At 35.1% G+C, this 27,893-nt stretch overlaps 1 protein-coding gene across 1 annotated transcript in view; it reads left to right on the forward strand.

Moving 5' to 3' along the window:
* The window catches only part of LOC150096309 (uncharacterized), a 60,613-nt gene extending 40,534 nt beyond the window's left edge, over positions 1-20,079 (forward strand). Inside the window, exon 2 of the mRNA XM_090409029.1 lies at positions 18,417-20,079. Within this exon, the coding sequence (XP_090265155.1) occupies positions 18,417-19,592 (1,176 nt within the window). The 3' untranslated portion in view covers positions 19,593-20,079. The remainder of the gene's footprint in view (positions 1-18,416) is intronic.
* The last annotated feature ends 7,814 nt before the right edge of the window (positions 20,080-27,893 follow it).

Consider the following 27,893-nt stretch of genomic DNA (forward strand, 5'->3'; position numbering starts at 1 on the left):
ATATACCCCATATATTATTTTCTTCCTTATCCTTATAAGGACTGGCTTAAAGGGGCGAAGCAAGTACGCTTTTCATCTTCCCCGTTATCTGTAAAGGACAGTGAAGGTGTTATTGAGCTATTAAAGCTCTGATCATGGCAGGAGGGTAACAGCAATAGCCGAACCTCAGTTAGAATTTCATTAGCTACAGCATTGCCATCCATTATTACCCTCCAAGGGTATTGGATCAACTCCGGGTCCATTATTTTCTTCTTATAAGAACTGGGCGATGGACTGAGTCCTTGACTCTTTATACCGTCATCTGAATGAATTAAATCTGTGTGAATGGGGTGTTATTGAGCTAAAGGTTCTAGTCATGGCTGGGTAGCGGCAATAGCCGAGCCTCAGTTAAAACTTCATTGGCTACAGCATTACCATCCGCTACCCTGGAAGTCCTAAAAAGGACTGATCACCATATTTTCACCTCCCCATTAACTCTGATTATTTTCTTATAGTCCTTATAAGGACTGGCTTAAAGGGGCGAAGCAGGAATGCTTTTCATATTCCCCGTTATCTGTAGAGGACAGTGTAGGGATAAGGTGTTATTGAGCAATTAAAGCTCTGAACATGGCAAGAGGGTAACAACAATACCGAGCCTCAGTTAGAACTTCATTGGCTACTGCATTGCCATCCATTACCCTCCAAGGGTATTGGATTGAATGAATCAATCACCGCATCTCACGGTCGATTGTTCATTCAGCCATGATCTAGTATATAAATTTAAATAATAAAGTATAAAGTAATCTAAAATTTATAAAAATATCGAAGTTTTTCAGGACGCCGCACTTCTACAATCTATAATCTGAGGCCATAAACGCTCATTTGTTTCAAAACTCGGAATAACATACACACACACAATCTACGCCCTCTAGTAAGTTTATTTGTATAATCACAAAAATATATCAACAATAAAATCTAAATTACAACGTTTCTCGATATCTTCAAAAAACAAACTACAGTTTGACTTTCTTCCACATAAACTCGGAAATTAATTTACAACTATTAAATAAATATAATGGTGTCTTTATTATCTGTATAATATTAAGTAATTGTTTTCAAATATTCCTTAATTTTAATTAAATAATGATCTAGTATATAAATTTAAATAATAAAGTATAAAGTAATCTAAAATTTATAAAAATATCGAAGTTTTTCAGGACCCCGCACTTCTACAATCTATAATCTGAGGCCATAAACGCTCATCTGTTTCAAAACTCGGAATAACATACACACACACAATCTACGCCCTCTAGTAAGTTTATTTGTATAATCACAAAAATATATCAACAGTAAAATCTAAATTACAACGTTTCTCGATATCTTCAAAAAACAAACTACAGTTTGACTTAAATGCGAGGAATGCTCCAGACATAAGTATAATCATGTTCAATGGACAAAATACTTTAAAATTTTAATGTTTCTTAAGATATTTGCGAATATTACATGATTGGAAATGAAATATTCTATTATTGAAGCACTGACCAAAAACAGTCTGTTAATAAAAATGAAAAGAGAAAAATCACATAATGTGCCCGCATTCTATACCCATGATTACAGCCTGAAATTACAGGTATTGAGGTTATCAGAAGATAGATAAAGGAACCGCATGATCGGGAAGTACCTTCTTCTACCACCACACCTCAGGTGGCCTGCAGCAACGCCTGCTAACTACGATTGCACTAATAGGTTCCAAGCTGCAGGCTACAGTGCCATCTACCACTTTTCACCATAAGACTTATGATGTACTTCACTTATTCCGTCTTATTTTTTCACTTTTAAATTAAGGGCGTTGACTTTTACTTCATGCCTCATTAATAGTGAAATTCTTATGACATCCGACTGTAGCATATGCCACACGCACACAAAACAAATAATATATTAAATAGTCTTACTAAGTAGTGTATTTTTTATTAAAAGCTAACAATTTTAAGAAAGGAAAACTTGATTGTCTCCCTTTTCCATGGATAGTTTATAATACTTCATTATATGAATATAGTAGTACATTTTAACAAGAAAATATCACTACAATTTTTCTTTATGCAAGTGTCACTAGAGGGAATTGCTTTGTAATTCGTTTTAAGTGTCCTTATAGTCCTTATAAGGACTGGCTTAAAGGGGAGAAGCAAGAATACTTTTCATCTTCCCCGTTATCTGTAGAGGACAGTGTAGGGATAAGGTTATTGAGCTATTAAAGCTCTGATCATGGCAGGAGGGTAACAGCAATAGCCGAGACATTAAGAACTTCATTGGCTACAGCATTGTCATCCATTACCCTCCAAGGGTCGTTTTAAGTGACAATTGACAATTGACATTTATTCTTTAAGGGTGAAGCACAATGCTTTTCATATTCCCCGCTATCTGTCGTGGTTACAGTGAGGGTAAAATTTACGAGCAGTTTGCTCGCCCTGAATGGGCATGGAGATTATGTATCGCTATAGGAGGCTAATATAGTTTTTGGTCTTCTATATTTAAATATGTCCGTTGGCTCGTATGCTGCAGCTTGTTGAACCAAATCGTTGGGATGTGTGGACGTCTTTAGAAAAAATTTGGAAGCTAAGGATTGTAGATAAGAGAGAATATAGGGAATATTTGTGTCTCTGTGGAGTTGGCTGTTTCTAACATACCACGGGGTGTTCAAAATCATTCTCAAGCACTTGTTCTGCACTCGCTGTATTTTAATAATGTTAGTATTAGAGGTGTGGCTCCAGGCTGGAGATTCTGTTGCTGAGTTTGCTATTTCTATTAATTAGCGGGTAGATCTGGGCTATGGCTTTAGATGCTTTTGCACATGCAGACTTGATATGTTGGTTGAAAGATAGCTTTTTGTCGAGAATCACACCCAGGTAATTTGTTTCTTTCTGCCAGGGAATTTTAGTATTGAATAGTAATACATCTCCTGCAGGAGACATTGGCCTTTTTGAGAAGAGAACCGCTGAGCTTTTCAGGGGGTTAACTTCCAATCTCCACTTGGAGAACCAACCCTCCAGCTTTAGAAGATTTTCTTGAAGCTTTCTGGTAACGAAGTGGGGTTTGAGAGATCTGGTTAGTATTGCCGTATCGTCCGCATACAGTGCTAAAATGGAAGTCATCGGATTGTGTGGGATGTCTGACATGTATACAGAAAACAGCAGTGGAGCCAGTAGAGATCCCTGCAGCACTCCAGCAATGATACGGCGCTGGGACGATGTAGTACTGTTAATTTTAACTTGCATTGATCTATTCTGAAGATATGAATGGATTAGATGAACCATTTTAGGTGAGATACCGGCTGAGATAAGTTTGTGCAGGAGTCCAAAATGCCAGATTTTGTCAAATGCTTTAGATAGGTCTAGGAATACCGCTCCTGTGCACTGGCGCCAGTTGTAGCTGGTGGTGATATATTCCACAATTCCACAATTCTGTGGATTTGCTGGGTAGTACTATGGTGTTGTCGAAATCCAAACTGTTCTTTAGGGAGGATGTTTAGGTCCTCTTTATATATATGTATATTTCTTCTGATTCATTACAATGTTGGAGAATTTATTCTGATTATTTATCACTGAATAAATTTAAAGCCCTTGCATATGAAAAAAACTTCATAAGTTTAAGATTCACAGTAAAATTATAATAATAATAATAATAATCGGCAATTTCTAAGCGACAGAAGTTCATTTAATTGAACACACAGCACTCAGATATGAGCATTACGGAAAACAAAAGCTCCACTAAAGGAAGTCAAGTGGCGCCCTCTACTATGATTTTCAAATACTGATGTTCTTAAATTAGTTTACAAATTAGTACATTTTAAACTGTTCAGTTTATGTGTACAGATAACTGTATAAAATGTAAAAACAGATAAAACAGTGAGTTTCATTTCATAAGCACTTACTAAATATTAATTATAATTTGTTGCACTTCACAGAAATCTTCACATTAGAGTGAATATTGTGTCCTCGAGTGTAATTGGAGTAGATGTTGTTATGTAAGTTGCTAATTTCAAGGCAGGTGGGGAAACTACCTTGAAAGACGTTTCCCAATGACAAAGGTCGTGGCAAATTTCTAGAGATAATCACTCAATTAACGGTTCCCTGGTTTTACCTCCAAGAGAAATTAGTGTGGTATTTGATGCCATGTTCACAACATAATTACAGAAGAAATTCAAGGTTTTCCAGTTCTTAGTAAACACTCATATTTTTTCAGCTAACAACATTGGTTACAGTGAATTAAATTATATCGGTTAAGAAAGAAATATTTTAGCTCTTTTATTTAAAAATAGCCACATCGACAGATTATATTTATTTGAAGGTTGAAAATATATAAATATAAAAATAAAATAGTTGATTTAAACATTATTCTGCTTTGCAATTAACTCACAAACATTATTTTATGTTAAACATTTTTTTTTTTTTTTTTAGCTAGATGGGTAAAGCAAGAATGCTTTTCATATTCCCCTTTATCTGTAGAAGAAAATAGATGGATGGGATGCTATTGAGCTATAAGATCTGATCATATATATATATATATATATATATATATAATGTATGGATGGAGTAATATAGATATGGAGTAACATTGGCTACAGCATTGTCATCCATTACCCTCACTGGGTAATGGATGACAATCGCCTCGTACGACATGCATGGAGTACAGGTGTGGATATTCTTATCTCAGACCCCGCACGGGGTATATTTATACAGGAAAATCGGCTCTTTAGAACACACGCAATTTACAGACAAAAAATACTAGTTGTGGTGGGCGGTAGATGGCGTTCATGGAGATGATTCGTAGTAGAGGTTCGGTATAGTGCTTGAGACAGTTGTAGGTGTCCTCCCGCGATGAGTCATTTTCGGACTCCATGAAGGTGTCAGGAATAACAATAATAATAATAAATATTTATATATATTTTTGACAATTGACTTTAATGGCTTTAGGGATGAAGCAAGATGCATTTCATATTCCCCGCTATCTGTTACGGCTACAGTGAGAGTAATTTTATCAGCAGTTTGCTCTCCCTGAATGGGCATGGAGATTATGCATCGCTACAGGAAGTTAAAATGGCTTTTTCTCTTTTATGTTTGAAGATATCCGTTGTCTCGTAGGCTACAGCTTGCTGAACTAGATCGTTGGAGTGTATGGACGAATATGAATGAATTATGGTCATTTACTGGAGTCGATTTTTTGGTAGTGATACTTGTTGCAGATGAGTTCTGAAGATCTCGCCATTATATGCCAGTGCTTTGATCCAAAAAATTCGGAGTTTTGCAGAGTGATGGCTAGGCTACAACTGCACGGTAAGCGGTGTTTTTTTTTTTTTTTTTCCAGCTTCTGACACATCACATTGATAGACATGGAAAAACAAATAGATGAGACGATATCTGAGGAAGTATATCGTGAATTCATCAGACTGGGCGAGCTGCTTAATAACAACTGGCAGTTAAAGGTGAAGCTTTATGACACGTCCCCCCCCCCCCCATGCAAGCGTGACAGGCGATGACGCCGCTAACATGGAGGAACAGTTGGAATCGGTGATCTCTTACTCCCTCAGATTTTGAAGAGGTCTGCGAACGCAAGAAGCGCAAAACAACCGTAGACCCGTAGAAAGATAAAGAAATGGAACAAGACGGTCCAGTTTCGGACTCCACTGCTTCCTCCAAAGAAAAGGTGCCTCCGATCATACTAGCAGAAAAGCACAGATGATCAGCTCTAAGAATATTTATATTCTTAGATATTGATAAGAATATTTATATTTTATGAACTGAAGCTAAAGTTCTAAACAGAACCGGCTTGATGGGCGAAGCAAAATTGCTTTTCATATTCCCCGTTATCTGTAGAGGACAATGTAAGGATAGGGTGTTATTGAGCCATATAAAGCTCTGATCATGTCATGAGGGTAACAGGAATAGCAGTTAGAACTTCATTGGTTACAGCATTGCCATCCATTACCCTCCTTGGGTAACGCATTTTAGTCGCCTCGTACGACATGCATGAGCTACATTGGGGCTATTCTTATCCCACGACCACACGGGATATATATGTATATATATATATACGACCGAACTATATATATATATATATATATGCTTTTCATCTTTCCCGTTATCTGTAGAGGACAGTTTAGGGATAAGGTTATTGAGCTATTAAAGCTCCGATCATGGCAGGAGGGTAACAGCAATAGCCGAGCCTCAGTTAAAACTTCATCGGCTACAGCATTGCCATCCATTACCCACCAAGGGTATATTAATCACCACATCTCATGGTCGATTCTAGTGACCAATCTCTATATTTATATTTAAATAGTTCTTGAAAGAACTGGGAGATGGATTGAGTCCTTGACTCTTTATCCCGTCATCTGAATGAAGAAAATCTGTGTGGATGTGGGTGTTATTGAGCTAAAAGCTCCAGTCATGGCTGGGTAACGGGCAATAGCCGAGCCTCAGTTATAACTTCATTGGCTACAGCATTGCCAATCGTTATCCTGGAAGTCCTAAAAAGGACTTGTTTTTCTTACAGATATATTTATATATTTATATAATTATATTTATATCCCTTTTAGAAATGTTAATTAATTTTCATAGATTAAATATTTTGGTTTGCTTCATTAATTTATATATTTACAAGGAAATTCCAGTCAGAAGTTTTCAAAATATCTCGAAAAAGTATAAAATAATTTTGTTTTTACTATTTTGATTATAAAAATTATAATAATTCTTAGAGTAATCAATCACTGCTTATTATTACTCATATATCTCTGTTTGGAGTATGGTGTTACACGTGTTACTTAACTGTAGCGTCAATATTACCGTTATGTTCATTATTCCTCTTAGATTGGATTAAAATTAGATGAAATCAACCAAATCTTGTTGTATAATCCTTTAATTTGTAGTTATTTTAAGTTTTAAAGAAAAAGGAACTTTCATGATGAAGGTATGTTATGAACAACACCCCCCCCCCCCAAAAGGAAGTCGGTACTTATTTTCTTTATTTTGTACTTTAGTTTGGGAACAATAGAATTATATATATATGTATATCTCTAACAGACATCTCCGATGACATTAAATTCTAATGACAGACTCGTGGGTTATAAAACATTTATTTCAATACACGTTTCTTTTCAGTTCTCTCTTTCAAATATCTTTTTTTCCTGGTTCGATTCAGCAGTTTTCATAGCACGTTGGAGTGCAATATGCTTCCTGTTCCTATTCTGTATCAGCCATTTGTTTATTTTAACTTTTTTTTTGGAAGTCAAACCAATTTTTTCAAAATTTAAGTCGATCTCTCAATAATAAATCCCATAACAGTATAAAACTGTTCAATTAATCATAATAAAATAGGACACATATAGTTACCAAAATGGCAGTAGATGACGCTCTGATCTAGATAATTTATTTTATTTGTCCACGAAAACTATAGAATACCAACCAAGTGGCCCATATTATCATAATTACATAGAAATTTGAGGTAGAGAGAAGGAAATTATTAGTTAATGCGTCGAAAACTATATGAATAGTCGGTGATTTATAACCAAAAAGTATATGAATATTTACTTGCGTAATATTTTCAGCTTGTTCAGCACTCAATGCATACTTCCTCGTCATCAGAAACATATTGTCAAAATATGTTTCTGATGGAAACATATTTGATAGAAAGGACTATGCCTTATAGTCCTTAAGGACTGGCTTAAAGGAGCGAAGCAAGAATGCTTTTCATGTTCCATGTTATCTGTAGAGGACTGTGTAGGGATAAGGTGTTATTGAGCTATTAAAGCCCTGATCATGGCAAGAGGGTAACAGCAATAGCGAGCCTCAGTTAGAACTTCATTGGCTACTGCGTTGCTATCCATTACCCTCCAAGGATATTAATCACGGCATCTCACGGTCGATTTATTAGAAAGACTATGCTTCCAAAATTGTAATACTTATAGAATTATCATATTCAAAATAAATTACTGTATAAGTAATAAGAAAATTCTTTTATTATAAATTAGTAAATACAAAAACATTAACACTATCGAATTATTGCATAATTAACTATTTAAAATAATATATTAACTTCTCATGAAGTTTCAAAAATTGAAATGTAAATTGGCTTGAAATTTTCATTAATAAAATATCGCAGAGAACAGTTACATTCAGATGCAAAACAAAAAAAAAAAGCATTTTGCATAGAACTAAGAGCATTCAAACAGAAATAAAAATTGCTTGTAACGATCTAAATTTTAAAGAATATAGTATTTTGTTATTAATTTGTCATTAATTTCAGATTATCATAATAGCATTAATTTATTACAAATTAATAGCAAAATACTATTTTCTTTAAAATTTAGATCGTTCCAAAGAATGTTTAATTCTGTTTGAATGCTCTTAGTATATATATATATATATATATATATATATATATATATATATTTTATACTACTACTACTACTATTATTATTATTATTATTATTATTATTATTATTATTATTATACGATCATGTAATATTAATTATCTTTTATGCCAGATAGAATATTAAAATATGAAATAATTAAATGAAATATTAATAACAAAAAATAAAACTAAATGTAACAATTATTTTCTTAATTTTCCTTAAACATCTTTCTGTTTTTTTAAAAAAAAATTGTCACTTTTAGAATACACCTTTTTTTTATAATATGCCAATAACTGTGAAACGTACATCCGAAGCTAATAACATATCAGCTAGATTCATTCCTTATACGAAACCGGAAGTAGCGTCTTCTAGAAGACCTCAACCTTAAATTTTGTGTGAGTTATACGCAAGTTCAAGCAATTTTCATATCTTTTAATGTCGAATGTTACATAACGACCTACTTAAAAACTACTAAATTGCTATGGTGGCATAGCCATAACCTACACTAGAAACAGACCTTAAACGGCTGAAAGAAATTTCTCTCCATCGAATCAGCTAAATACTGGGATTGCTTAGTTGCTTAATCATTACAAACCTATGACCTAAAAAATTTCCTTCGGCGTTATCTAGTAGGTGTATTGTTTCGAATGTTAATTTCTAAAAATCGTCAGTTTAAGAGGAAGTGCATTCAAAGTTTATGGTACGTTATTGTTCGTGGCTTTACGTAATCGATACTGTGTATTCCAGAGTGGCAAACTACAAACCGATATTTGTCAAGTGATTGGATTTTATAGCAATTTTTTATTTATTTATTTTTTAAAAAAAGAGTGATGCACACACGCAATTAATAGACATAATGTTTATTTATTTATTTATTATTATTATTATTTAGATTGGAAACAGTTCCCTTTCCTATCACAAAATAAATAAAATAAAACTTGGGTTCGAATACTGTCTAGGTGGACAACTGGTATTTCTTTACCCACCACTCCTCTGATCAGCCGGAGGATACATTCAAACTGACAGTTGTGGAAATTATGTTCCAATACAATAATATTGGAACAAAACTTTAATTAAAAAAAGAATCTCAACAACAGAAAAGTTACAGCTATTTTTTTATTTTACTTAGAATTTATTAAACACCATTTAATTTTTTTAATCTAACGGAATTTAATTTTCGCAGCCACAAACAATTTAATCACGGACAGAGATCAATCAACCGTGAGATGCGGTGATTGATTTATTCAATCCAATACCCTTGGAGGGTAATGGATGGCAATGCTGTAGCTAATGAAGTTCTAACTGAGGCTCGGCTATTGCTGTTGCCCTCCTGCCATGATGAGAGCTTTAATAGCTCAATAACATCTTATCCTACACTGTCTTCTACAGATAACGGGGAATATGAAAAGCATTCTTGCTTCGCCCCTTTAAGCCAGTCCTTATAAGGACTATAAGGACAATTTTATCACCGTGAGGGAGGAATCAATCGACAGTGAGATGCGGTGATTGATTCATTCAATCCAATACCTTTGGTGGGTAATGGATGGCAATGCTGTAGCCAATGAAGTTCTAACTGAGGCTCAGCTATTGCTGTTACCCTCCTGCCATGATCAGAGCTTTAATTTCTCAATAACACCTTATCCCTACACTGTCCTATACAGATAACGGGGAAGATGAAAAGCATTTTTGCTTCGCCCCTTTAAGCCAGTCCTTATAAGGACAATTTTATCACCGGCTAGGGATAAGATAGAGCCGGTGATAAAATGGACTCTAGCCCAGTTATTTTAAGAACAATAACGTACCAGACAGGATATTAAATTAAATGCTGAAGTGTAACGAATGGCAATGCTGGAGCCAATGAACTTTAACTGAGGCTCGGCTATTGCTAATATGAGTTCGCTCTCTTAAGGTTTTTGCCTTAAGGGAGCAATTTGAGTCTCCGGGGAAAGTGTTCTCCGGCACGGCCCGGTGAGGCGCTTTGTCGATGAATGTTTTTCTTCGGAATTTGAGCGGTTCTGCTCGGTGGTGGTGGTGGTGGTGGTAGGTGAAAGGCTGTAGCCAATGAATGCCATCACTGCGAGGAGTCACCGCTGAGATGGACGGTCTTTCTCCCACGATTGAGTGGCCTAGAAATCGTCCGAATTTTTAGAGACGGCTTTACCTTTAGATAAGGACTTCCAGAGCAACAAATGGCAATACTGTAGCCAATGAAGTTTTAATTGAGGCTCGGCTATTGCTGTTACCCAGCCATGACTAGAGCGTTTAGCTCAATAACACCCCATCCACACAGATTTTCTTCATTCAGATGAAGAGAGAAAGAGTCAAGGACTCAGTCCATCTCCCAGTTCTTTTAAGAACTTGAAGAATAACATACCATTCCAGAGAAGTGAAGCTTACATGCTCTTTAAAATTCTCACAGTAAAGTAAGAAAAGTTTCCGTTTTACAAATTATTTCTCAATGTTCATTGTGATATGTAGCATGATTTATAAAGGAATAAAACCGATCCAATGGGATTCTCTTTGGGAAGCAGAAACGTCATAGGTATCTGTATCTCCGTTATTGAGACTAGATCTAATGGTCCAACATGGAATTTCCGTCTTTGACGGTGATTCAAACTTTGCATATAAGTAATACAAAATTGTCCAGTCTAATAAATAATGGAATATGAAAAAAAAAAAAAAAAAAATCTCATTACACAAAAAAAAAAAAAAAAAAAAAAAAAATACACAAATACACAGGTTCATGTAAATATAATTCTAATAATGTAGGATGACGTTTTTTGTAAATAAATATTACATTTCCGCTTGAAATCAATTACTATTTCACTCCTTTCAGAGTTAAACTTTAAAATTACTGCTTCAAACAGATATATTGTGAAAAGGTTCATATTATTTCACGGAGATTTGGACTCATACAATGCCTTCGCACTTGAAATGGGAGAAAATATCTGTAGCGGAGGTTATTGTTGCCATTTCACAAGTCCTGATAAAAATGACAATCGTAACTTTTTAGCGCGCATTTACCACTCTATGACTCTCAAAAGTGCAGTTTTATTTTTTTTTTTTTATTTTCTGCAAACAGACACAGGAGGTTTAATGTATGTTCACTTTCCCATGAAATTCTTAACTCACGAAAGTATGAAAGAAGGAAAAAAACAGTAAAGGGTAAACAATTCAAATATCAGTGACAGGTGTAGAATACCAAACAAATAAACAAAAAAAAAATGAAAAGAGAAAGAAAGAAAAATAAAAGAAACAAAGGCACCACCAGTGGTGTTTCTTGGACAGGTACCTTAGTTAAAAACTAGCCCAAGAACACAGAGTAAAGGGAAGTTAGCATTTCAAACAAAGGACGACAAAAACAAAGTTTCCGTTCCGACTTATTAGCGTGTTTAAACTGTGGTCACTAGGGTTAATACGAAGCTCGTCACGCTTTCTCAAACAGCCCTCTATTAAGGAGGAAGAATAGAAACAAGGCGACCAGCCAGCGGGTCGTGATCTGGAACGATAATCGTCAAAGAAAACGACCTACCCTTGGTAACTACTTTCGAGAATCAGCAATGCACGTGAATCTTAACCCCCCCCCCCCTTTCGTAACATGGGTGACATTGTATACTGTCGGAGCTACATGCAAGTAAAAGAAATTAAAGTGTACCGAAATAAATGCATTTTACATAATATTAACCTAATTTTAGTGTCTTATTTACTATCTGCTTCGTTGTCTTAATCCATGAAATTATAAACTGCCATAATGTAAAATCTAAATGTAAGAAAACACCTGATACGCCAACTCTGGTTTCAAGGTCTTTCAATAGTTTCTTTACTGTGTTTTGTTTGAATGTCTTCTACTTTTCTCTTTATTCATACCCAAGTTTTAACTCCTTTTTCTTGTCAAACAGCTTAGTTCCTTCTTGCACATTCGAAACGTTAAGGAGTTTGATCAAAATATATCTTAATTTATTTGTTCAGCCATCTTGTATCTGTGTCTTGCCGAAAAACTTCCTAACTATGAAACGTTTTTAATATATCTCACTCTGTACATTGGGATATTAATAAAAAAAGCTAGAAAAAAAAAGAGATTAGCAATAAGTGACTCTTGGTGTCGTGCCCCAATGAGAAATCCTGAATGCCACCTTTCATTGCCGTTTCCGACCAACGCCTATAATGTTACGTTTCAGTTGAAGTATTCCATGCAATTTTTTGGCGACATAAAAGGAATTTTGTCTTGCATAAAGATGGTTGACGAATAGGAGGAAATTTGATCCTGGAATATCACCTGACAAGTGACGTCACGTGACGTAGTAGGGGCCTCTTGCGTTCCCAGTATCCACTATTTAAACCACGGGTTAACAATGGATTTAGAGATAACGGACTTGTTGGTGAACAAGTAAGGGACGGTCAACCAAGTTAAGTGCCCACCAATAACATCCAGGAAGAATGCAACCAAGGATTTTGTGGGTAAGCGAATTATATTGTTAAACCATTAAATGCAGTATAAATCTTATTAATCCAATCATTTATATCACCATCATATTTATATTAAATAGAATACATTAGAATCAAAGGTGAAAATGGAGAGGCATCTTCTGCCATTCATTTGGTTCTCTGAGCTTCTGGACAATTTTGCATTGCTCATTGTTGAGTCAATGAAGAAACACTTCATCAAAGACTACCTGAGGTGGTCTTTGATGAAGTGCTACGCTACAGTTCATGCAAGTGCAAGAAAACTTGTCTTCATGGTACCTGTCTCAAGTATGATAATTATAAATGAAATAGAATCCATTAGCCAATATTAATATTTTCAAAAAGGAAATACGAGATTTTTAAGAAATGTGATCTGTGCTATGTTCATAGAAACATATCCTTGTTATTTCATCGTGTGAGTTTCGTTTCCATGACAACATCAAATGTATTGGAAAGAATGTTAACAACATTTACCAGCATCTGCTCAAAATGATATTTGGACTTATAATCCAGATAACTGGAATGATAATCACCTAGTTCTTTTGGAATTTATTTCAACAAATGTCGTAAGAAATTTCTGTGCAGTAGTTCTATTAAATGAAATTATTAAGAAGCTCCTACAAGCTGAAGATTTCAGTAAATCCATAATTCTAAAAATATGAAAATGTTTGTCTGACATCAACAGCTTACTGTTTGTCGCAACTGTAACTATTGCAAAATAAGCAGGATATTATTGCAACTCCATATCTAAACGATCCATGATTTGTTCGCAGTAAGATGATTGTATACATCTATATGTGTTTTAAGAATTGCAAATACGGAGTGTCTACGACTATCATGCTTGCAGGATTAATGATGGAAGTAATGAAGTTTTATGGTTGCTAAATATAGCTTATTGAAATAGAGTGTTATCAATGTCTTATGAAACAGGAAAAAAAAAACGAATAACTTTTGTGTGTCATACCTGCAACAAAAAGGATCATGACGTTGAAACTTAAAGAATATTGTCTGCAGATGCCTTAATCTGCTGATTATACTGCTCTTAAATTTAAATTGGTATCATATTGGTGATATCACATTAAAAACGAGGATATTAGGAAAGAACTTGACATTGTCAGCATCCAGGAATGCGTTAGCAGAGCTAATCGCAGGTGGTATGGTCACTTAAGCAGAATGGGCGAGGAAAGATTAGCAAAGCAAGTGTTCTCTGCCAGGTTGGCAGCAAAACGACCCAGAGGAAGACCAAGATATAGGTGGATTGATACGGTACAAAGTGCCTTAGACGATAGAAATATAAGATCTGATAATGTTGGAGTCTTGACAAGTAACAGACTGATTTGGAGGAAAATTGTAGATAGGAAGTTAGTAATGATGTAAAATTTAATTTGTAATATATTATCTACGTATATATTTGTAAAATAAATACGTAGATAATATACTTCTCAGGATTAGGAACATCGTCTCCTTCTTATCTATCAAGCTGCGAAAATGCACTCTACAGCAGCGATGGTGAGGCTTGGAGACAGGTTGCCTGCTGATTTACCAATGACTAGTGCTTAAAGCGTGCTGTCTATTCCATTTGAAAATGTAAAGGAACTAGATTTCTTTATTATTTTATGATTTAGTGAATAAGTATCACTTTTCTCCGAAATAATGCGTCTTTTAATATATTCATCTGTGGGCTGGCATTAACATCGCTATCATATACTTACTACTTTTCCAAAATGCCTCAAAGAAAGCAAATTCAAATATCATTTGCTATATATTGCTATTTCTTTTGAAATAACTATTCTTGTTAATGTATAATTATTTAAAAGTTGTTTTCAGTGGATGCAATCTACTAAAAAGAGTGAAAAGCGGAAGTGAAAAGGAATTTATTATCATCCAATCGAGAGGGAGTACCTGCTGACTTCACCGTTTTAATATTTCACTATCTACTGTTTGATGCTGTCTCCCACGGACAACAGTGGCAAACTCAAGGATCTCATTAATGCTGCTAACTTTAACAATCCTCAAGTACATTTTACCCAAACTGTATCGTGGTTGGCTGAATAATATCTCTTTCTCTCTCCAACCAATAAGCAGTGGATTAGAATCTCACTGTGGTATGGACATCTGCGATTGTCTTTAGGTGGTAAACACTTTTTGTCGGGGTGTACGAGACCGTAAACCTGCTTATCGAAATTCTGAAGTGGCTTGAAAAAGTTCAGTACTTGAATTTTAGAGCAAGGGTCCTAGAGTTTCTAACTCTAAGCCCATCAACGGCTAATGCGCTATTACTTTACAACCTTTCTTAATGGAATTCTCAAGTTTTGATTCTCTCGTATAACCAACATGTAGTCTGATATAAGACTTGTAAATAAATGCAATCTCATTTGCCCTTCTTCCACGTGTTTGGCTCTTGTTTTTTTATCAGAAATTATACCATATTCATCGTCATCTTTTTCATTATCCGTAGATATAATCCTAATTACTGTAATCAGGAATCGCCATTCTACCTTAAAGGTTGAACTTATAAGGCATTCATCTGTCCACTCCACCTATACCTGTTATTATAGACAGACATAACTCATCTTGCTCATTCTGTGCTATATGTTTAACGTTGCAAGATGTTTCACTTTCTTTTATTTCCACAGGCTTATTTATATACAAATGTTAAGGTAAGTTGTTTTATCGTTTGGGATTACAATTAAACCTGTCTCTTGTATTATTTTTTCCCCTGTTTTTCGAGATGAAAACCAAAGTTTCTGGGATGAAAAACACTCTGTTATCTCTCGTATATCGTATAAGACCCCTTCAGATTGTGTGTGTGTTTAAACATGCTACCATATATCTATTCATTGGATTTTTAAGGTATTTGAAGAAACCAAATTCGCCATTCCACCTCAGTATAAAATTAAATAAAAGGAATTACACGATGATAATGAAAAAATAAATAAATAAAAGGACCTTAAATTAAAATCAATATAAAATTAATGATATCACAGATGGATAACAACTTAACTTTTCTCGGTATGATGTTGTAAAGAGTTTGATGGGCTACGTCATTTCTTGTTCTTCACCAAAGATGTATATTTTCTATTCCAAGATTCGAAGCAGATAAGTTAAGGTGCATTTCCTAATTTTATGTTAGATTATGTTTTGTACGGTGATGTTTGTTTCGTATTTTCCATATTCGCTACTTTATACGGTTGAAGATGAAAATTAAATAATTTTGGTTTTTCCTCAAGTGAGAGGTTGGGGGGGGGGGGTACTAGTAAGGCCATCTCTGAAAACGTTGGCTTTTGGCACTTCATTCAATCCCTGCCAAATATGTTGTACTGATGGATAATAATAAAAGAGATGCCTACACGTTTCAGTATCATAGCACACGTCACAATAGGGGTTCTACGGTCTGGGGCGATATAGCGATTTCACCAGTTTCACCTAGAATCGGCTGTAAGCGATCCTTCTATGGCCAAATCCCGATAAAATGGTTGTCTCCCACGGTTTTTGATATTCGTGAAGATATTTTTTTTGCGGACAAAAAAGTTTCTGTTAGAGTTATTTCGGTTTTAGTTGAGGAACCCAGGCTCCCAGTTGACGAACTCAGTTAAAAGTCTTAAATTTCGGCACCACCTCAGAAAACAGAACCACGGCGGTTGGTCTACAACCAAGGTAAGAAAAATCCAAGAAAATGCTTAATTAGAATGCCTGAAGTTCGATTTGATACCGGTACTTTCCGTATGGTTTGAGCCGTGTTAGTGATGTATGAGTATTATGGGAAGGGGAAACCCTCCTTTCATAGGTGGTAGATAGAGAAAAGCCCTGCACACTTCGTGTTTCCTATAACACTACAAGAAATCAATCAGATGCCTCTAACTTATTTTACCGGGTTACAGTAATGATGAACAATACTTCATTCTCATTACAAGTGAGCCAGCCTTATCCTTATAAGGACTGGCTTAAAGGGGCGAAGGAAGAATGCTTTTATCTTCCCCGTTATCTGCAGAGGACAGTGTAGGGATAAGGTGTTATTGAGCTATTAAAGTTCTGATCATGGTAGGAGGGTAACAGCAATAGCCGAGCCTCAGTTAGAACTTTATTGGCTACAGCATTGCTATACATTACCCTCCAAGGGTATGTGAACAGCCTCAACACCGGTTCTTAAAAGAACTGGCCAATGGACTGAGTTCTTGACTCTTTATCCCGTCATTGGTTACAGCATTGCCATTTGTTACCATGGAAGTCATAAAAAGGACTTTTTCATCCTTCCACTTACTCAACACCAGTTTATCCTTATTAGTCCTTATATAAGGACTGGCTTAAAGGGGCGAAGCAAGAATGCTTTTCATCTTCCCCGTTATCTGTAGAGGACAGTGTAGGGATAAGGTGTTATTGAGCTATTAAATTATTAAAGCTCTGATCATGGCAGGAGGGTAATAGCAATAGCCGAGCCTCAGTTAGAACTTCATTGGCTACAGCATTGCCATCCATTACCCTCCAAGGGTATTGGATTGAATGAATCAATCACCGCATCTCACGGTCGATTGATTCCTTATTCATCTCAACACCAGTTTTTGTCTGCATGCAGACTTTCATATTTCTAATATTAATGCGTTTTGATGGTGTTTTTATTTAACTTAAAATTAATTTAATAATTTTCTATCTTTCTCATTTTAGATTTCAAAGTAAATTAAAACTAAATATTTTTCCCTTTTTTAAATATTTTTATTTTTAAATTCTTTCTTTAATTTTTAAAAAAATATTTTTCATTTATTTTAATATGAGTCATTTTATTAAATACCTCTCGTAAAGTGTAGATTTAATCACAGTAAGCTGACTACTATTACATGATGTGCTTATGTAAAAACGTCGTTAAATATAACCAGCTATTCAAAAACAATAAAGGAAACAATTAAAATAACTTAAAGGTGCAAAATGTTTTAGATTTTTTTTTTTTGGAATTAAAATGCTGTGAAATTAGGTCACTTATAGTAGGTTAATCTGTTTGTTTTGCTGTGTTATTTCGATAAAGAATATGTATAGAAAACAAACTATTTTTTATCATTTTTCATTTTTATTATTTTTTTTTCAAAGTACTTTTTAAAGTAACCTAAAAGAATGTATTCTAATCAACATCTTGATTTGGATTTATTCTTTTTTTTCTACTTTTATGTGGTTTTGGGAAAGCACACCTACTAATTTTTTGAATGTTTTAAATATTAAAGACATTATATGTACTTCGTCCTGAAAGTGTTGAATTTTTTTTCTTTGATTTTTTTTTTCTTTTAATGATATCGTGCTTTTGTAATGTCAAAAAAAAAGTGTGTTTTTTTTTAAATAAAATTTTAAACAGTGGGATGCACTTGATTCGCTGTATGTATATTCTTGTTGCAGTAGAACGAGGCCATCTTTGATCTTTTGATAAATATAAAATATGCAGTAGGTTGGAACCCAATAGTATATATTGATACTTTTTGAATATATTTACATTTTGAGCCTTATTACACAGACTTCAGTTTACAAATAATAATAAATAAATGATGTTTTTCTTACTAACTGATATGTTTGGTTATAATTTCAGAGTATTGCTGGTATACTTATTGGACTCTTCAGCCTATCTTTTGCCAAAAGACCAGCTTCAAAAAAGGTTACAGAAGATCTAGTTGCTCAAGATTCAGTGCCTCTGTTGTACGGTGGACTTGGCTATGCCGGAGGGCAGGGCTATGGAGCTCTTGGTTCATATGGCGGCGGTGGTGGTCAAGGAGGTCTAGGGAATTATGGTGGCTATGCCGGGTACGGAGGCGGCCTAGGCAACGTTGACTCTATAGGATACAAGGGATATTCTGGCTACGGTGGCCAGGGTGGTCACTCAGGTCTGAAAAAACATGGCTATGATCAATCACATATTGGTAAGGAACAACTTGGAGGACACAAAGTACTAGTTTCTGATCACGGTGCTTATGGCGGAGGTAACACGCAAGGAGGTCAGTCGTACGGATCGCATAACGATGGAGGTGGACAAAATCAGTACGGAGCCGGAGGAAGCCATTTTGACAAATATGGTAAAGACGTACAAGGGGCCGAAGGTGGTGGCGGTTATGAGTCTGGAAATGTAGCAGAGGAAAAGCACGGGGGTCATGGTGCGCACGGAGACAAAAACGGAGGCGAACTCTATAAGGATCGAGGCCATAAAAATCGAGGATTCAAAAACGTTTACCACAAGGAAGAGTACGGGGATCAAAAGACCTATCACGACGACTTCAGGGATGGCGATTTCAAGAAGAAATACAATGACCACAACGAGTACTACAATAACAACGGAGGCAAATTCCATAAAGGCCAAGGAGGAAAGAACTTCCACGGAGCCACTAATCACGGCGATGACTATCACAAGTACGGCAAGAACCACCAACAAGGCGGTTATGGGGGAGGCTACCAAAAAGGAGGTCACCATAAAAATCTCGGCGGAGGTTTCAAAGAAGGCGGCGGAGGTCACCAGAAAACCTTGTACGGAAAAGGCAACCAAGGCTACGGACTTAACGGAGGCCACGCCAGTGGTTACGGAGGCGGCTACGGTGGAGCCGGACTTCAAGCAGGAGGTTATGGAGGCAGCGCTCGGCATCTTATCGGACAAGGAGGTGGTTACGGAGGTCTACAGGGCGTTAAATACGGAGGACAATTGGGTGGTGGTCACGGTGGCTATCAAAATTTGGGTGTTGTTGGCGGTCAAGGATATGGCTACCCTCACATCGGTTAAATGATTCAGTCCGTACGGGCTTCTACATGGAAATGTTGGAACGGTAATTTAACTTATACGCGCACATTTTTTGTAAAGAAAAATTACTTTGATTGTAACTTCTCTTTCTTAAGTTTATATATCACATCACTACTAAAGTCTTTCAGTACACAACCCGCTGAACCAGAAGGTGCTAAAGAGAGAACAGAAGATGTATGATTGAGTAACATCATTCTGTAGCTGCTGTAAAATTAATTTTAAATTTATCCTATTTCAATGTTTTTTTATTTTTTTTCCAAAACAGGCCATGTTTTATTACTATTACTATTGTTATTTTTATTTCTAGGGTGCCTTAATGTTTTTTTCTTTCGCACTTTGAAATGTTAAATATATCTTTGCTCACTTATCACTTGCTGTTTTCACTGTAAATGTGTTCAGTCACCTTGTGCAAGTAAGACAATGTACACAGTAAACTATTGGCATTTTCCCAAAAATAGTTTACATTCTGTACAGAACAATATACAACAAAAATATATACCAAATAAAAGAATTGTCATTTGGGATGTTGCTGTGGTTGTTACTCGATCAAAATACATAGGCATAATGAAATGAAAATGGCAAGAAAAGTACTCTAAGGAGGCATAGTTGAATTATTTCCTCAGTAATTTCAAGAAGGTTTCGATGTGCAAGAGTTGCCTTTTTCTAATACTGTTAAATTTATTTCTAATACTGTGAAATTTGTGTACAATTAAAAAAAAATTATTCTAATAATAGCGAGCATTATTGACGTTTGAAGAATGTTTAAATACTGCGATAATAGTAACAAAAATAGTATTTTCCTGGCACATAAAATTTCTCACACATTCAATATTTATTTGACATCATCAAAATGGCAAATTCTTTCAAATATTATAATAACTTTATTTTTAAAGGATAAAGGTGTGTTTACAAATATATAAATTATTTTAAAATATAAAATTTAATGAAATTATTTCTAATTTTAAAACATTCATAACTAGTTACAGATTATTTAATAAATATTTATTCATAAATATTAAATACACTTTAGAAATACTTATCAACTTTTCCCAATAAAACGGTATTTATTTTGTGAAAAAAAATGCGAGTTCCTTAGTAATTTTCTACAGGTGTTCTGGATTCATATAGCGGTTTAAAATGATCAAATTCAAATCTTTGGTATTGATGCAACCAGGGAAAAAAGGCATGGAATCAACTGACCTGTAATATATGAAATGACTCAAAGAGGAAAGGTTATTCACAGAACAGTGAATTAATTATACTCGGAAATCTACTCCCACGCAAGGAGACAAAAACAATGCACGAATGAATTGACTAGTCTTCCATTTTCCATAAAGTAACAAAAGATATTTGTTAGGCAGGTCTATTTTCTTGGTCACTATCTGGAACGTTTCCTATTAGACCTGCAACCGTCCATTACTAATCGAATGCCAATTTGCCTCGAAAAACACTTAAAAACCTGCTGGCTTCTTTAATCTGTTTTCGTTAGCATTTGAAACTAAGAACTTGGCAGGTCTTTGCATGTTAAACTGATGAACGTGGCTCTAAAAAAATCGCTGAAGGTTGGTCGGGTGAACCAACGAGATCAAAATCATCATTTCCGCTTTTACTAACTCGACAATCGAACAATGATTGGATAGTGGCATTTTTTTTTCTAATGAAATAACAGGAGATTTCTCTGTTTATAGTAGTTTACCTGTTCAATAATCTCTCCTTGCATCTGAAAACACAGAAATGCGAATTCCTGACAAGTTCCTCTTGTCCAGTTTTGATAATGGACGCATTACAACAACCAGGATGCTTTATCTGATAGATATGAAAACTACTTAGCGTTAACATTTTTTCCTTCTTCCTGCTGACAATCTATTCTTCCTTTTTCTTTTCTTCCCTTTTCCGTCTTGCAGCTAATATATTCTGAAGGCTTCCTGAAATAAAAAACATTCTCCTTTAAACTAATTATTGCTTATCAGTTAGATACGTTTAATGCACCTCCCGGAACAGTTTTCATTGCATTATAAAGAGCAGACAGCTATTTAGTGATGTCTTTGAAAAACAAAGGATCCCGATAAATGCGATAGATTTTTAAGAATAATGAAATGACAGCTGAAGGGTTTAGTGTTAGATTTGTTTATCTCAAGCTTTGTTGTAAATACAGGAAGTTGCCATTGTAGCGGTTTTCGACCTGTTATGGAGAGAATGTTTAAACACTGTTCGACCTGCTGTCGCAATTTAGCTGACAAGAAAATTAAAATGAATAATGAATTTCTAAGGAATTTTTATTACTAAATTCTTTCTTTTTTTTGTGTAAAAATTAATTTTATTTGCTGTCTTTGTCAAGCCAGTTTGCATCTCTTTATTGAAAAAAACATCCGGGGCCTAGAATTCTCCGCTTCCTGAGAATTCTTCCGCTTCACAGCCCATTCGATACTTGGGAGTAACGAATGAGCTGTGAAGGTAAATTCACAGCCCACATCCGCTTAGTATTCCCCATTCGTTAAGGGAATAGAGGAAAACGAATTGAAAAAAAAAAAAGACTGCTGATATTCAAATAAACGAAAGAACAAACTAAATCTTGAGCTAACTTTGATCTAATTTGTAGATGGTTGCTGAGTTGCACCACTTTACTACAGAGTAAAGACTATGCTCCTAAAAGAGCTTTTGCCAAGATGAGGAAGCTGAAAGAAAGAGAGAGGAAACGTACATATTCCTTAGACATAGAACAATTGTGTCCAACCTTCATATCATATGCCCACACTACTTTCTGGCATTAAATGTATTCCCTACATGCAATGAAATTATTGGTATTTAGAAGTTGCAATAAAAATGAAACAAATTAATAAAATGTTATTAAGGATTTTTTAAAAAATGTGGCGATGGGAGTTGTCACTTGGAGTACAATATTAAATTCACAGGAATGAGATCTCCTTACAAAGCAGCCGAAAATTTCCGCTAAACTAGTGTCAACCTCCTCTTCCCGAAGTATGTTTTTCCGTTTAATAAGATAATGCATAAATAAAAATTGAAGATTACGCCAATGGGAGTAACATTTATTGGAAATTCTCAGAGTTGGAAATGTTTGAGACAAAATAAATATGTGTATTAATAAAAACAGATCGTGCCAATAGAATTTCTGAGAAGTGAACTATTTGATAAAATTAAATATATGAATCAAAATACATGAATTAAATATCATTAAATCACAATAATAATTTGAATTATTAAATATAATTACAATTATTATTATTATTATTATTAAGAGAGATCTCCAGGGAGATAGGGGCTCATCGAGGGAGGCAGCATTTTACTTACACCAGCTAACATAACTGGTCTTGAATTCATTCACACTGCTTGCACTCACCACAATGGCAATCCATTCCAATCACGCACCACCCTATGAGAGAATAATCTAGCTTCACCCCCTTCTTAGCGGCATTCATTCTCAGATTCCAAGAATGTTCTCTTCTCCTTTCCCCACCTTCCATAAATTGAAAACTTCCATCAATTGAAATCTTGTATGACCCTTTCAGAAATTTGCACTTCTCAATCATATCACCGCTCTTTCTCCTGCTAATGTCTGTAGTCTACAAATTCTCATCCTGTCTTCATAATTAGTATTTCATAATCCTGATATAATTTTAACACTGTCTTTTGCACTTTCTTTACTATATCAAAAACACAACGGAATTGGAGACCAGACCTGCTCACAATAGCCCAAGTTAGGTCTTATCAAGCTCTTGTAAAGAGGCAAAATGACATCCTTATCTTTACATATAAAGGTTCGTTTCAGCATTGCAATTATCTTTTGGGTTGTATTGGAAACCTTCGCTACATGACCCCCGAACTTCAGCTTCCTATCTACTAACACTCCACGATCCCTAGCCACATCAGTTCCTTATAGCATAATCCCACCAACATAATACGACATTGGGTATCTAATCACTCCAAAGTGCATGCCTTTGAATTTACTGACATTAAAATGACATTCATTTTCCCATGCCCACAATTCCAGCCTATTCAAATTATTCTCAAAGACTGCATATCAGCAGTATTCTTGATTACCCTACCTATCTTTGCGTCATAAGAAAATACGGTATGTCGTATGTTAAATCCTTCGAAATATCATTAATGTACAGACTGAATAACAGTTGACAAGGAATGATCCTTGTAGTACACCACTAGTTACTTTAAATCTTTCAGAGTCATCGCTCCCCGTAGACCTCTTTTTGATATCTGTCAGTCAGCCATCCTTTTATCCACGCTAATATTTTTCAATCTAACCAGATATTGTCCAATTTATGCAACAGTCTTCTTCATTCCGTGCTGTATTCCCTCAAAAGTCTTATCAAAATCCAAAAGTATCATGGTGTATCCATTCCCCTTGTCTATGTCAATGGTAACATTGGTATAGAATGTGAGCAAGTTGCTAAAACATGTCCTTCCCTTCATAAACCGATGTTGTTCATTGCAAAGTAGAGATTCACTGTCAACTCATTTCTGAATGCTGGCCCTAACCGATTTTTCCAAAATCTTCACCACCACTCCTGAGATACTAATTGGTCGATAATTGTATACATCGTTCTTTGCACCACCCCTGTGAAAATGGGATTACTGTACATTCTTTCCATTTCTGGGAATCTTCCTTGTTCTGGAACTGAAATTATATAGCCAGGTCAAAGGAATAGCCAGATCAACTGAACACTCCTTAGCATCCATCATGATATCCCATTAATCCCTATTGCTAAATTCTTATTCAGTTTGTGCAACAGCTCTAATACTTCCTGTTCATACACTTGAGTTTCTTCATTCGGTGAAGAGGTAGCAGTGAACGCAATGTTGCATACACCAGGTTGATAGCTTTTAACAAAATGGACACTCATTGGTTGAACAACGTCGTCTGCATATGTCACTCTCACACCATCTCTATTCAGAAGAGTTATTCTTTCATCCTTTCTTTTATTGCAGCATATCGATAGAAATTCTTGTCAGCACGCAGAGTTAGTTTCTTTTCATACTCATACTTTGCTTTCCGTACAACAATTGTGACACTTCTAGCCTACTGCTTATAACGGACGTCATCCTTATGCAAACGGTATTCCTTCCACATCGTCAGTTTCTTAAGAATCTCTTGATTAATAAGATTACACACACATTTGATTCCTACTCTATTTATTCTTCGAACTCTCGGGACATATTCTGATATCGCATCATTCAAGTGTTGTTTAAATGCTTCGTATGCACTGTCGATATTCTTTCCATCCAGCAACCGATCCCATTCCACTGAATTCAAAATACTCCTCACTTGATCATAATTTCCTGCTTTGTAGTTCAGCATGTAATCTTTCCTGAATGGAACATTCATAAACTTAGTCACTTCTCAAGTGAGTACCGCACGATCACTGTCACCAACCGGAGGCAGAATAGTTACGTGTTTAACTGAAACACCCTCTGATACATTAATCAAATCTAACACTCTTTGACCTCGAGTTACTTGTGTCACATGCTGCTTGAGGAAATTGTTTCGCAACAGTTCAATAAATTCAGTTTCATTATTCTCATGAGATTTTACTACTACCCAATCAATATTTGCATAATTAAAGTCTCCCATTATGATTACTATTTTCGTGCTCATCTTGTCTATTCCGTGATAAATTTCTTTATCACTAGCATCCGATCCACCAGGTCTGTAACAACATCCCACTATGTAATTGATTTTCTTAGATTCCACCCTACACCAAATGGCTTCAAACTCAGTCAACACGAAATATTGTTATTAGTAGTACTACAATCATATTTCTCAACACGCTGGATTCAAGTCATCCGATATCATTAGCAGCACTCCCCCTCCTCTCCTGTCCTTCCTAAAAATACTGTACCCATTACACTCAATATCAGTTAGTATGTCTAATTTTGATAATCAGGTATCACTAATGCCTACATAACCAAACCCCTTCGTTTCTGATACTCTTAGCATTCGTGTACAGACATAATAATCTACCTTCATGTTCTTTTGTATACTCTTGTCTGCAGTCTGCATGACACAGTTGGACAACTTGCATATCCCTATTCTTTTGTAGTACCTTATACATGTAGATACCTTTATATATTTGTTGGATCCGAATTGGAAGAACACAAAGTCGAAATCCTTCTCTCCTCGTAATGATTTCCATGACAATTCATATTCCCGTCATTAACATTTTTTAGCAAAATTATATAATATTGTCTCTCTTACACTCATATTCTCGCCATTCTTCCCATTATAATTTAGTTTCCCTGAGCCTCTGTGATAGGTAGTTTAGTGTTTTATAATACTTTTTATATTAATCATATAAAAAATTTATTTAATCAAATTTAAATTGATTCAATATAATAATCACGCAGAACGCAGAACATTACTTGGTTTGATGGATGAAGCATAAATGCTTTTCATATTCCCCTTTGTCTGTGAGGGAAATTCTTTGAGTGGAGTGTTATTGAGCTCTAGGCTAGCCCTGTGAGGGCATTCAGATTAGCATAAGATTGATTTTGTATTATTCCGCTTCAATGTAGTCCGAAGCTTGTTTGATCAGCTGGTTTGGATGATTACTTGCCTTGATGAAGAACTTTTCTGCTAGATCACGGAGAAGGAATATAATAATTTTTTATTTTTATTTTTTTTTGGCTAGCTGGGTGAAGCAAGAATGCTTTTCATATTTCCCTTTATCTGGGGAAGAAAATGTATGGATAAGGTAACATATAGTTATATGCTCTAACCATGGCAGGAGGCTAACAGCAATAGCCGAGCCTCAGTTGAAACTTTATTGAATGAATCAATCACCGCATCTCACCCACTGCTCCTAATCCTTATAGTCCTTATAAGGACTGGCTTGAAGGGGCGAAGCAAGAATGCTTTTCATCTTCCCCGTTATCTGTAGAGGACAGTGTAGGGATAAGGTGTTATTGAGCTATTAATGCTCTGATCATGGCAGGAGGGTAACAACTGCTCCTAATTAGCTGTTATGTCTATTTCAATGATATCATAAAATTAATTGAATGGTGTAAGAACACTTTCTCATTTATCTAAGTTCAGGTCTAAATTAAGAATACTTTTTAAAAGTAACTACAACGAAGATTTTAGAATATGTAAAAATCTTAAAATATAAGAATAAATGAAATATAAAAATAAGAACAACACTTTTCCAATCTATGATGCTATTATCTTAGGAACAACTAGTTGGATATTGCGAATTCGTCAGGTAGCGTTACTGACGTTAATCGTTCATAAATATAAACTATTTATAGCAGGTAAACTAGAAAAGTTAAAAACTTTTTGTCGAAAGCTAAGATAATACTTAAATATGAATGCGAAAAAAAAGAAAAGAAAAAAAGTACAAATCGGGAATTTTCTATAATCACACGAAATCAACTATGTTTGGAATTTTTGCAAACTTTCTCGCTGTTCAATCTACATCGCCATCATTTTTCATTTGCACAAATCAGTATTATTATTGAATATTGATTTTACATAAACATTCTTTAATATTTTTATTAAATAAATCTATCATATTAAAATCACTGTAAGAATATATTTATAATAAATTTTTCATGATTATTCATCCCTCTTCTTAAAATTTATAAATATTATATTAAATAAATTACGTTTTTTTTTTTGTTTCACAGTCCTTCATCTACATACTTAAATTGTTCCCTTGATGTAAAGATTTAGAGCGATGAGGAATGACTGATGTAAAATGATTTCTGTTTAAAATGCTCCTTGCGTACAAATACTGCTTATTTTTCAAAACGTTTTTACTAAGAATTATAAGTGAAGATAGTTGCATTAAGGAGTTATTTAATTTCCATTTGTTTCATAGCGTTATAATTTAAAGAAAGAGAGTGATGTATGCGTACAAGATTAAAATGAAACACGCATTCATTCAAACGAACTAACGAATTCCTGACAAGAAATAAATAATCTTAGGTATTTCTGAAGGTACAGAGAGAGAGAGAGAGAGAGAGAATCTAGTCTGTGACGAGCTTCCACTCTAGTGATATATTGGTCAGCTCTACAATAATATCTTACGAAGGTATTCGGTGAGGCGGGGTACCTTATGGGCCTTGCACTTAGAATCCACTTGCGTGAGAGAATGTGAAACATCGTCGTCCGGAATATTGTATTACGATCACGTGGCAAACGTTATTTGTCGATTATCCAGTAAACGTCGATGCATCCTTCGCCCAACATAAATATCAACTTTGTGTTACTTCGACCGGAGGTGGTACCGCCAATGTTGTCCCGTTCTTGTG

This window comes from Typopeltis vanoorti, chromosome 19 (genome assembly GCF_054136105.1).
Source record: "Typopeltis vanoorti isolate ZY-2024b chromosome 19, IOZ_Tvanoo_1.0, whole genome shotgun sequence".
NCBI lineage: Eukaryota > Metazoa > Arthropoda > Arachnida > Uropygi > Thelyphonidae > Typopeltis > Typopeltis vanoorti.